We start from the raw sequence: 12767 nt of genomic DNA, 5'->3' as shown, positions 1-12767 counted from the left end.
CCCCAGTTAAGCACTTACCCATTTTGACTGTTTTTATCCTTTTCCATAGCTATGTTAAAACTAAGGGAGTTGTGGTCACTCTCTCCAAAATGCTCCCCTATCGAGAGGTCCGCCACCTGACAAGGTTCATTCCCCAGAACCAGATCCAGTATGGCCTCTCCTCTCATCGGCTGGTCTACACACTGTGTCAGGAATCCTTCTTGTACACACCTGACAAATTCAGCCCCATAGATCCCTCTTGCAGTCAGTAGGTGCCAGTCAATATTAGGGAAGTTGAAATCACCCATAACTACAACCCTGCAGTTCCAGCACCATTCCAAAAGCTGCCTGCTTATCTGCTCCTCAGTTTCCTGAGGACTATTTGGGGGCCGATGGACTACTCCCAGCACAGTGATCACTCCCTTCCTATTTCTGACTTCCACCCACACCGACTCAGTAGACACTCCCTCTACAGCATCCTTCCTTTCTGTAGCCGTGATACTACCCCTGACCAGTAATGCTACCCCCTACCCCTTTTCTACCTCCCATCTTATTCTTTCTAAACACCAGTACCTGCATCAGCCAATCCTGTCCTTCCTCCAGCCAAGTATCTGTAATGGCCACAACATCATAGTTCCACGTACTGATCCATGCTCTAAGTTCATCCCCTTTATTCCTAATATACCTCGCATTGAAATAGACATATTTCGAACCCTCTAACTGGCTACCTTTATGTTTTGCCCTCTGCATCCCAACTCAGAGCATACAGCATCATGCTTTTGTCCTTCTGCCCTATTCTATGCCCTCACATTCTGATTCCCACCCCCCTGCCAAGCTAGTTTAAACCCTCCCCAACAGCTTTAGCAAACCTGCCCACCAGGATATTAGTCCCCTTCCAGTTCAGGTGCAGCTTGTCCTTTTAGTACAACTCAGATCTTCCCCAAAAGAAATCCCTATGACCCACAACTCTGAATCCCTGCATCCTACTCCAACTCTTCAACTATGCATTCATCTACCACATATTCCTATTCCTCCCCTCTCTGGTGTGTATCACAGGCAGCAATCCTGAGATTAACACCCAGATTAATACTGCTTTTTATCTTCTTTCCTAACTCCCTATATTCCCTCTTCAGGACCACATCCCTACTCCTATCTATGTATTGATCCCCAGATGGACCAGGACATTTGGCTGCTTGCCCCAACCATCCCCCTCCAGAATGCTATGAACTCAATCAGAGACATCCCTGACCCTGGCACCTAGGGGGTCAACATTCCATCTGGGAGTCTCGATCTTGTTCACCAAACCTCCTAACTGCTCTCCTAACCAATGAGTCCCCACACCACAGTTCTACTCTTCTCCCCCTTCCCTTCTGAGCCAGGGGGCCAGCCTGGGCTAGAGTCGTGACCACCTCAACTTGTCCCTGATAGATCGCCCCCACCCTCCCCAACAGTATCTAAAACAGTATACTTATTGAGGGGAACGACTACAGGGGTGCTCTGCACTGTCTGCTTTCCCCCCTTCTCTCTCCTAACAGTCATACACTGTCTCCTGCCCTTTAGAGGTGACTGTCTCTCTGAAGCCCCTCTCTAAAGGCCATTTCACACCACAGTGTAAAATGAAGATTTTCCAGGGAACCCTCCCATGAACCTGTGGGGTGAAAAGGTCGGCCCAGAAATTTTAAATGGGTCCTTAGCCCTACCTTGTAGGTAGAGCTGCAGTGCCGAGAAATTTTCCCGGACCACCCTCTCCCTGCGGTGTGAAAAGGCAAATGGCCAAGCAGAGAAAGCCTTGTGATATCAGCACCTGTGTGCTGTGTCACATAGACGATTAAAATATATAGACCTCCTGACAAGAGCGGGCTGCTTCAGCACGTCATGATAGCAGCACAATGAGGGAAGAATGGCCGTCTTCGTTAACCATAATCCCTCACACAGCTGTAATTTCCAGAAGGGTTTCAGCTGTATGAGAGTTATGGGAAACAAAGCTGGCCATTCATCCTGTGACTGCATAACATGCCATTGGTTGGGGGAAGGAACCCCCCCACCACCACCTAAATTGCTGGGAAGGTCAAATTCCAGGGAATTTGGACCACAGTGTGAAAGGCCTGGGAGGTCTTGAATTCCCAGGAATTTCACCAGGACAAAGTAGGGTCACCGCTCCCCTTTGGTTTGAAAATGGCTTATAACCATCTCCGCTTCCCAAATGATCTGGAGTTCATTCAGCTTCAGCTTCCTAACATGGTCTCTCAGGAGCTGCAGCTGGATAATTCTCATGCAGGTGTAGTTGTGCTGCCCCAGATTTTCTACGTCCTGCACTCCAAGCATTCTACTGCCCTATCAGAATCAGAATCAGGGTTTATTGTTATGAACAAGTGATGAAATTCAGTGTTTTGCGACAGCATTATAGTGCAAACATTCACATTATAACAATCTTACAACATTGCTATAAAAAATAAAATAATAATAATAATATTAATAAAAGTAAGGTAGTGTCTTTGGTTCATTGATCATTCAGGAATCTGATGGCAGTGGGGAAGAAGCTGTCCTTGTGGGCTGCTGAGTGTTCGTCTTTAGGCTCCTGTACCTTTTTCCCGATGGTAGCAGAATGAAGAGGGCATGGTCTGGGTGGTGGGCTTTTTTTTAGAATAGAGGCTGCTGTTTTAAGACACCACCTCATGTAGATGAAGTGAAGGCTGGTGCCTGTGATGTCGCCGGCCGAGTTAACAACCCTCTGGAGTTTATTCTTGTCCTGAGAGTTGGCACCTCCATATCAGGCAGTGATGCAACCAGTTAGAATGCTCTCCACAGTATGCCTGTAGAGGTTTTTGAGAGTCTTCAGTGACATATCGAATCTCCTCAAACATCTCACAAAGTACAGCCGTTGGCGAGCCTTCTTCATGATTGCATCAACATGGAGGCTCCAAGACAGATCCTTGGAGATGTTGATACCCAGGAATTTGAAGTTCTTGACCCTCTCCACTACTGAGGCCTCGATGAGAACAGGGTTGTGTTCCCCTGACTTCCTCCTGAAGTCCACAATCATCTCCTTGGTTTTGCTGACGTTGTGCACAAGATTGTTGGCATGACACCACTCAACGGGCTGATCTATCTCCTTCCTGTATGCTTCCTCATTGCCATTTGTGATTCTGCCAACAACTGTGGTGTCATTGGCAAATTTGTAGATAGCATTGGAATTGTGCCTGGCCATACAGTCATGGGTGTATAATGAGTAGAGCAGTGGGCTAAGCACACATTCTTGGGGTGCGCCTGTGTTGATGATCAGTGAGGAGGAGACGTTGTTTCCAATTTGTACAGACTGTGGTCTTCCAATGAGAAAGTCAAGGATCCAATTGCAGAGAGGGTTACAAATGCCTAGAGTTTGTAGCTTCTTGACCAGCACTGAGGGAATAATGGTATTGAAGGCCGAGCTGTAGTCGATGAAGAGCAGACATTTGTATGAATTTCCATTTTTGAGGTGGTCCAGAGCTGAGTGGAGAGCCAGTGATATTGCATCTTCTGTGGAGGAATTGCATTGGTTCCAGATCTTTACTTAATTCTGGCCATGACCAGCTTCTTGAAGCATTTCATCGCAGTAGAAGTTAGTGCTACTGGGTTGTAGTCGTTGAAGCTACTCTTCTTGGGTACCAGGATGATTGATGCCCTTTTGAAGCTAGTTGGAAACTCTGACTGCCACAATGAGAGGTTGAAAATGACCGTGAACACTCTAGCTGGTTGGATGGTGCAGATTTTCAGTATCCTGCCAGGTACGCCATCAGGGCCTGATGCCTTGTGAGGGTTTACCCTCTTGAATGATGTTCTGACGTCACTCTCAGAGACAGATATCACAGGATCCTCAGCTTTTTCAAGGATTCTAAAAGGCATTGTTTGGTTCTTCTTTTCAGAGCAGACAGAGAAAGTGTTCAGCTCATTGGAAGCATCGCAGCCCTCTAGAGTGTTTGCCTTCGCATTGTTGGCTGTAATAGCCTGCACTCTCTGCCATAGCTGGTGTGCATCTGAATCTGTACAACCTCCAGAATTAGGAAGAGATGGCCTTCCGGAGGTCGTAAATGGACTTCTTCTAAAGATTTTGATACCCAGCCTTAAACACCCTTGTTCTTACCCTTAGCAGGTTGCAGATTCTCTGATTTATTCAGGGTTTCTGGTTGAGGAACACACTCACCCATGCAAGTCTTGATGAAGTCGGTGACATCTGTTGCATAGTCATTCAAGACTATGGATATGTTATTGAATATGTTCCAATCTACTAATTCAAAGCAGACCTACAGACACTCCTCCACCTCCCTCAACCACACCTTGCCGTCTTCACCACTGGTGCTGTGGTCTTCAGTCTCTGCTTGTACACTGGGAGTAGAAGTACAGCCAGGCGATTAGACTTGCCAAAGTGTGGTTGTAGTATGGCTTGGAATGTGTTTTTCATGGTGGTGTCCCAGTGGTCGAGTGTGTTAGTTCTCCTGATATCGCCTGTGACGTGTTGATAGTAGTTTGTCAGGAATTTCTCAGGTTGGCCTGATTGAAGTCTCCTGCAGTGACTGAGACGGCATCTGGATGTGCTGTCTCATGGCTGTTTATCACAGTGCTTCAGTTCCAGCCTGACGTTAGCCTGGGGTAGAGTGTACACTGTGACCTGGATGATGACAGTGAACTCCTTCAGCAGGTAGAATGGGTGACACTTGATCGCCAAATGTTCCAGGTTGGGGAAGCCGAACTGGGACAAGACCATCACGTCTGTGCACCATGATGAACCGATGATGATACAAACTCCGGCTCCCCTAGCTTTTCCTGACACTGGTGTTTGGTGAGCGTGATGGAGGGGGTAGCCCTTTGGCTGCAGGGCCGTGTTTCCCATATCCACATTTAGCCATGTTTCCGTAAAGCACATTACACAGCACTCCCTGATGTCTCTCCGACGTTGAAGTTCACGGCTTGGAGTTCATCAAGTTTGTTCTCCAAGGACTGTACATTGGCCAGGAGGATGGTAGGAAGCTGAAGCCTCAGGTCCCAGTGTCTCAGCTTGACCTATTGGCCCCCTCTGCGTCCACATGGTTGGGTCTTCTTTATCTGGCTCGTGGGTCCGCTGCTGGAGTTGTTTTTGTACCTGCGGAGTTCCAGAGTTGTTGTATCTTTTTGAGCTGTTTAAAACTCTGGAGTTGTTGTAAACCGCAGAGTTGTTGTTTCTACTGGAGTTGTTTAAAGGTCCTGCGGAGTTGTTGTACTTATGTGAGCTGTTTAAAGGTCCCTCAGCCTGACGGAGAGTGCTGATTCTGCCGATTCCAAGTGATCTTCGGACCTCCATACCTCTCTGCAGTTGGGTAAGTTTGATGTTATGTTTCTTGTTTTTAGGAGTTCTGTACGGGAATACTTGATTATTCCCATCAGAGTTGCTCGCAAAGAGTTGCTGCTGTAAGGTGCCATTTTGAAATCGTACTCTCTCCATTAACCCTTCCTACCTTAAAATCAATTGCAGTCTTCCAGTATCTGTTAGCCTGTGCTCCTCCCCTTCCCCTCCTCCTATTTTCAGGCATCTGCCTGATTTTCCACATTCCTGAAGGACCCAAGCCCGAAATGGTGACTGCCTTTTATTTCCTTCGAATACTTCATGACCTGCTGAGTTTTTCCACCTCTTTTGTGACCTGCTGATTTTCTTATTTCCCTCCTCAGGTAAAGATTAGGCAAATACCTTTGCTATTCCAATTCTTATATAATCAATCTCCACATCTTTTCAACCATAACTTTTTCCAAGATGCATCTCCCGTGAACGAGAATGACTGCTTTCTTTGCTTTTCTTAGTTTGCGAACATTACAGTATTTGCTGCTTGCAAGGCATTTCACTACCAGGCTGACCTGTGCACAAATCTATTTTACAAAAATGAAAGGAATAGTTAGATTCATAGGGTCAGCTGTACAGCATGGTAACAAGCCCTTTGGCCCAACTCATCCATGCTAACCAAGTTGCCCATCTCAGCTTGTTCCCTTTCCCTGTGTTTGGGACATGTCCCCCAACATTTCACATTTCCATATACCTGTCCAAATATCTTCTGAATGTCATAATGTATCTGATTCTCTTACTTTACCTGGCTGCTTGGTCCAGATTCCTACAAACTCTGTGAAAATATACTGTAGTTATCCCTTGGGACCCTTTCTATGTCCCCTAGTTTTAGACTCTCATACTCTGGGGAAAAGACTGTGACTCTTCACCTTAAAGGTTACTCCTACCCTCCAAGGACAACATCCTTTGCTATCCAGTCTCTCCTTATAAATCAATACCTTCAGGTTTAGTAATACACTGTATTTTTGTGAATCTTTTCTGCTCCTTTTTCAGTTTAATAACATCTTTCTTATAGCAAGGTGACCAGAATTAGGTTTTTTTTAATAAATCTTTTAAGATAAAAAAATTAATTTAAAAAATACTGGTAATTTATTTTTATTTTTAGCGTACAGCACGATAACAGGCCATTTTGGCCTATGAGTCCGTTCCACCCAATTTACACCAAATTAACCTAAATCCACGGTACATTTCAAAAGGTGGGAGGAAACTGGAGCCCCTGGGGAAAACCCACACAGACACAGGGATGTACAAACTCCTTACAGACAGCGCGGGATTCGAACGACAGTCCCGATCGTTGGCACTGCAAAGGCGCTGTGGTAAGCACTACGCCAACCATGCCGCCCAAAATGATGTAGTGTTCCAAACATGGCCTTACCAAGGTGGTGGAGAAGAATTCTCTCTCAAATCTTGCAGAAAACAGACTTGGCACAACACGACACCCCAACTATTGACATTAATGCCCTGACCAATGAAGGGAGGCCTTCCATACCACCACTTTCAGGGAACAATGTACCTGTATCCTTATATTTCTCTGCTCTACAAAGCCCCAGAGGCCTACTATTTACAGTCCAAGTCCTGTATCTTATCAAAAGGTCATAGCTTGCTTTTGTCTGAATCAAACTCCATCTACTATTCGTTTACCCACTGATAGGTTGATCAAGATCTCATTGTAATCCTATATAGCCTTTCTTTTTGTCCACCATAGCACCAATTTCTGTGTCATCCATAAATTTATTAATCATTCTCCCTACATTCTCATCTAGATCATTAACAGAAATGATGAACAAGAGTGATCACTGCAGTACACCACTTGTCATAGGCCTCCAACCTGAAAACAATCCTCCACCACAACCCTCTGTCTCCTACTAATTGCCAATTGCGTATTTGAATAGTTAGCTCACCATGCAATCGAGGCTTCTAGACCAGCGTATCACATACGACCTTGTGAAAGGCTCTGGTAAAGTGCATAACAACTACCTCCTTGGCCTCATTGATCTTGGGCACCTCTTGACTCAGATTCGTGAGGCAAGATTTCCCATGTACAAAGCCACACTGACTCTTCCTAATGAGTCCTTGTGCTTTGAAGAGCTGATAGATCCTGTCTCTCTAGAACCCCTCTAATATCTTACCTGCCACTGACATTACATCCACTGGGTCTGTAGTTCTTGCAGTCTTTCCTCAAAAAAATACAGGATTAGCTGCACTGTGGTCTTCCAGCACTGCAGTCGAGGTCAACGATGAAATATAGAGATATCTATCAAATTGACATTCATCTTGCTGTGAGCATTAACATGCCTGTCGGCACGCAGCCAATTAAACTGGGATCAATTCTGAGAATCTGGGACTTGCAGACAGATTTCTGGGGAGGAGGGAGGGGATCAAACTCAGTACTAGATTCTATGAGTCAGAGCCGCTCAGCAAGGACTGGTCTTCCCAGGATTGAAAAGAGCACGGTGAAGAGGAATTCTCTCCCAAATCTTACAGAAAGCAGACCTGGCACAACTTTTGAGAGGCTATCAGTGATTATTCTAATGTGGAAAACACATTTTGAAAAATAAGCACGATAATTAGTCCAAAAAGTTTTCTTTTTAATTTACAGTTTAATAAAAATAATTTAATTTGTTCCCGTGTCCAGCATAATTTTAGATGTGTGTGCAAGAGCACAGAATTGCAGGAGACAGTTCTGTGCAATGGGCCTAGACCTGTGCTACTCAAGAGTATTAAGTTTTCACCATGAGATCAGTTTCCTTTGCTCATAACTAGGAAGTACATTAGGATGGGCATTCTATGTCCCAGATATGACTGTTTTATAATAGCGTCTTCATTCTTTGATTTGAAGAATGGCTCAGGCCAAAATGTCTGATATATATCTTTACAGATATATCTTTATCTCCTATGGATGCTGCAAGACCTGCTGAGGTCCTCCAGCACTTCTGTGTTTTTATTTCATTCTTTAATTCAGCAGGTTCTAACAATATCACTTCTCAAAAAGTCCAAGATCACCTATTAAAGTTTTTGTTCAAATCATCAATCACTTTTAAAGTAAGGTTTTGAGTTTGACTCACCTCATCAGACAGGTGGTCTATTCTATACAGGTGTGGATGAATCATCAGTATCAAATGAACGAATGGCCGAGTCTTCATCTCGCACATGGAAAACACCCGTTCATCCAATCGAATACTCAAACCAGTTCCAAAAGCTTCCTGCAAAAATTAAATAATTACACCAAAGATTATTAATTCTGATCTGCAAATGAATAATTTTCATAACTTGATAAACATTTATAGGTAGTGTGCACACAGTTCACAACATTCTTTTTGTCAATCGTAAAACTGGTACAGTAAAACTCCTGGTATCCTGAATTCAAGCAAGCTGCAAAACAAAAAATCCAGGAAAATAAATAAGAAGTTAAAAAGAAAACCTCAAGTTTAAAATTGTAAAAGTTAATGTTTTCTGCAATAACCTTTGGTGAAGATGGGAACAAATATTCAGCCCTGCGGAGTGCTTTGGTTGTGCTTTGCTCGTAGCAGGTGTTTGAATAAAGTGGCATTGGCTGGGATGAAGATCTGCTTTTTTAAATTTCTTGCACTATGAGTCATATCAATAACAACATCCACAAATGATCACCATCAAGAGCGGACCTCCAAGGTAGTAATCTCTGGATTGCTGCCGGTGCCACACGCTAGTGAGGGTAGAAATAGGAGGATGTGGAGGATGAATGCGTGGCTAAAGAGATGGTGCAGGGGGCAAGGGATAAGATTTCTGGATCATTGGGATCTCTTCTGGGGAAGCTCGGACCTGCACAAAAGGGACGGACTCCACTTGAACTGGAGGGGGACCAATGTGCTGGCAAGCAGATTTGCTAGAGCTGTGGGGGAAGGTTTAAACTAGTTTGGCAGGGGGGTGGCGATCAGAGTGTGAGAGCAGTGTCAAGGGAGCATGGCCACCTAGATAGGAATAATAACAATAACAAAGGTAGGATGAAGATTAGGGTAAAAGGTAGAAAAGAGAATATAGGTGAGGGTCATTCTCTGAAATGCATATATTTTAATGCAAGAAGCATAGTGAACAAGGTAAATGAGCTTAGAGCATGGACAGATACTTGGGGTCATGATATTGTGGCAATTAGTGAGACCTGGCTACATGAGAGGCAAGACTGGCAACTTAATATTCCAGGATACATTTGTTTTAGATGTGATAGAGCAGGGGGTAAAAAAGGTGAGGACTTGCTCTGCTTGTTAAGGATGACATTACTGCCGTGAGGTGGCAGGATGGTCTGGAGGAATCGTCCAGTGAGGCTGTTTGGGTGGAATTGAGGGGTGAAGGAGGCATGAGGGTGCTAATAGGGGTGTATTACAGACCACCAAATGGGCCAAGAAAATTAGAGGAACAAATTTGTAGGGAGATAACGTATGAGAATCATAAGGTAGTGATCATGGGAGATTTTAACTTCCCTCACATTGATTGGGATACCCATACAGTTAGAGGGCTGGATGGACTAGAGTTCGTTAAATGTATTCAAGATTGTTTTCTAAATCAATTAGTAGAAGAACCGACTCGGGACGGTATAATACTAGATCTCCTGTTAGGGAATGAGCTAGGTCAGGTAACGGACATTAATGTTGGAGGACAAATTGGGTCTAGTGATCATAACTCTGTTAGTTTTCGGGTAGTTTTAGGGAAGAGCAAGGAGGGGCCTAAAGTTGAGGTTCTGGAAGGAGAAGAGCAAATTTCGAAGGAATAAGAAGGGATTTGGGGAGTATTGAGTGGGACAGGATATTTTCAGGTAAGGATGTAAATGAAAAATGGAGGATATTCAAAAAAGAAATTTTGAGAGTACAGAGTAGATATGTCCCAGTGAGGATCAAAGGAAAGGCTGGAAGTCATAGGGAGGCTTGGTTTTCGAGGAATATTGAAAATTTGGTTAGGAGAAAAAGGGAGGTGTACAAGAGATATAAAGAGCAGGGAGCTGAGAGTGATGGTATTTACAAATATTTGGAGGTATAGGGATTGATAGGGAGTAATCAGCATGGTTTTGTCAGGGGTAGATCATGCTTGACAAACCTTGAGTTTTTCGAGGGGGTTACAAAAAAGGTTGATGAAGGGAAAGCTGTGGATGTTGTCTATTTAGACTTTAGTAAAGTTTTTGACAAAGTTCCCCACAGGAAGTTAGGAAAAAAGGTGGAGGCATTAGGTATAAATAAGGAGGTAGTGAAATGGATTCAGCAGTGGTTGGATGGGAGGTGTCAGAGAGTAGTGGTAGAAAATTGTTTGTCCAATTGGAGGCCGGTGACTAGTGGAGTTCCTCAGGGATCGGTCCTGGGTCCACTATTATTTGTTATATATATTAACGATCTGGAAGTAGGGGTGGAGAATTGGATAAGCAAGTTTGCGGATGATACAAAGATTGGTTGTGTTGTGGACAGTGAGGAAGATTACCGTAGATTAAAAGGTGATTTAGGAAGGCTGGAGGTGTGGGCTGAGAAATGGCTGATGGAATTTAATACAGATAAGTGTGAGGTGTTACATTTTGGAAAGGCAAATCTAAATAGGTCATTTGCATTAAATGGTAGGCTATTGAGATGTGCAGAGCAACAAAGGGATTTAGGAGTAATGGTAAATAGTACCCTCAAGGCTGATACTCAGGTAGATGGTGTGGTGAAGAAGGCATTTGGAATGTTGGCCTTCATAAATCAGAGTATTGAATTCAAGAGTAGGGAGGTAATGATGAAATTGTACAAGGCATTGGTGAGGCCAAATTTGGAGTACTGTGTACAGTTTTGGTCACCAAATTATAGGAAAGATATAAACAAAATAGAGAGAGTGCAGAGAAGGTTCATGAGATTTCAAGGTTTGAGTTACAGGGAAAGGTTGTGCAGACTAGGGCTTTTTTCTCTGGAGCATAGAAGATTGAGGGGGGACTTGATAGAGGTGTTTAAAATTTTAAAAGGGACAGACAGAGTAAATATGGATAGGCTTTTTCAATTAAGAGTGGGGGAGATTCAAACTAGAGGGCATGGTTTAAGATTGAAGGGGGAAAATTATAAGGGAAACGTGAGGGGAAATTTCTTTATGCAAAGGGTGGTAGGGATGTGGAATGAGCTTCCAGAAGACGTAGTTGAGGCGGGATCATTGGTTACATTTAAGGATAGACTGGATAGTTACATGGAGAGGAGAGGACTGGAGGGGTATGGACCGGGTGCTGGTCAGTGGGACTAGGAGGGTGGGGATTTGTTACGGCATGGACTAGTAGGGTCGAACTGGCCTGTTCTGTGCTGTAAGTGGTTATATGGTTATGGTTATTATACGTAATTTAGTATTTATCGTGTTCCTCATTGTTCCTGTACATAACCCCTCCTATGTTTCATTCTTTATCTCTATGTTTAAATCTTTTTCCCAACTTTGTTTCGGTTTATACTTTGTTTCATCCTCTTTCTTATTTTGCAATTTGATGTACATTTTGGTAATAATTTTTTTTAATTACCATTGTGTCCGCGATTAAATATTCATAGCTGTTACTTTCTGGTAATCTCAAGATATTTCCCCATTTATCTTTTAAATAAGTTTTCAATTGGCAATATGTAAACATTGTACCTTGTGTTATTCCATTATTATCTTTTAATTGCTCAAATGTTAATAAATTATTTCCCAAATAGCAATCTTTTATTTTTTTGATTCCTTTTCTATCCCATTCCTTGAAAAATAAATTATCTATTGTAAAGGGGATTAATGGGTTTTGTGTCAATAACATTTTTGGTATTTGATAATTTATCTTCTTTTCTTCCAGGTGTATTCTTTTCCATAATTTAAATCTGTGATGTTGTACTGGTGAATTGTTATATTACACCAATTTTTCATCCCATTTATAAAGTATGTGTTCCAGGATATTTTCTCCCAATGTGTCTAATTCTATCTTAGTCCAGTCCTGTTTTACTCCTCTCTGATAAGTACCTTAACTGCACTGCCCTGTAGTAATTTTTGAAGTTTGGTCACTGTAATCCCCCTTGTTTGTAACTCCATGTTAATTTTTCTAGCGCTATTCTTGATTTCTTACCTTTCCATTAAATTTCCTTACTATTTTCTTCAGTTTTGCAAAATATTTTTCTGGCAGAGGAATTGGTAACATTTGGAATAGATATTGCACTCGTGGGAACACATTCATCTTAATACAGTTTATTCTTCCTATTAAAGTTAACGGTAGTTCTTTCCAATTCTCTAAATCTCTAATACTTAAAACAGAACAAGCTAAAAGAACCATTCTAGCGACAAGAAAAGATGATAAACGGATCACATCTAATCCATTGGAGATTAATGAAAATTTAAAAAGATTCTATAAACAATTATACTGAGCTGAAAATATAGGAAAAAATGACAAAATTGACAAATTTTTATCTAATATTGAACTACCACCTCTACAAATTGAAGAACAAAATAAATTGAC

General features: G+C 42.8%; 1 protein-coding gene across 4 annotated transcripts in view; it reads right to left on the bottom strand.

The window, feature by feature from the left end:
* The window catches only part of LOC138758139 (protein transport protein Sec24B-like), a 188229-nt gene that overhangs the window by 26625 nt on the left and 148837 nt on the right, over window positions 1-12767 (bottom strand). For all 4 annotated transcript variants that reach the window (XM_069926651.1, XM_069926650.1, XM_069926652.1 and 1 more), the window contains one exon: window positions 8392-8529. In XM_069926651.1, the coding sequence (XP_069782752.1) occupies window positions 8392-8529 (138 nt within the window). The remainder of the gene's footprint in view (window positions 1-8391; window positions 8530-12767) is intronic.

This window comes from Narcine bancroftii, chromosome 3, assembly GCF_036971445.1.
Source record: "Narcine bancroftii isolate sNarBan1 chromosome 3, sNarBan1.hap1, whole genome shotgun sequence".
Classification (NCBI taxonomy): Eukaryota; Metazoa; Chordata; class Chondrichthyes; order Torpediniformes; family Narcinidae; genus Narcine; species Narcine bancroftii.
Note: the sequence above shows the minus strand (reverse complement) of the source record. Positions and strands in the feature narration are given on the sequence as shown.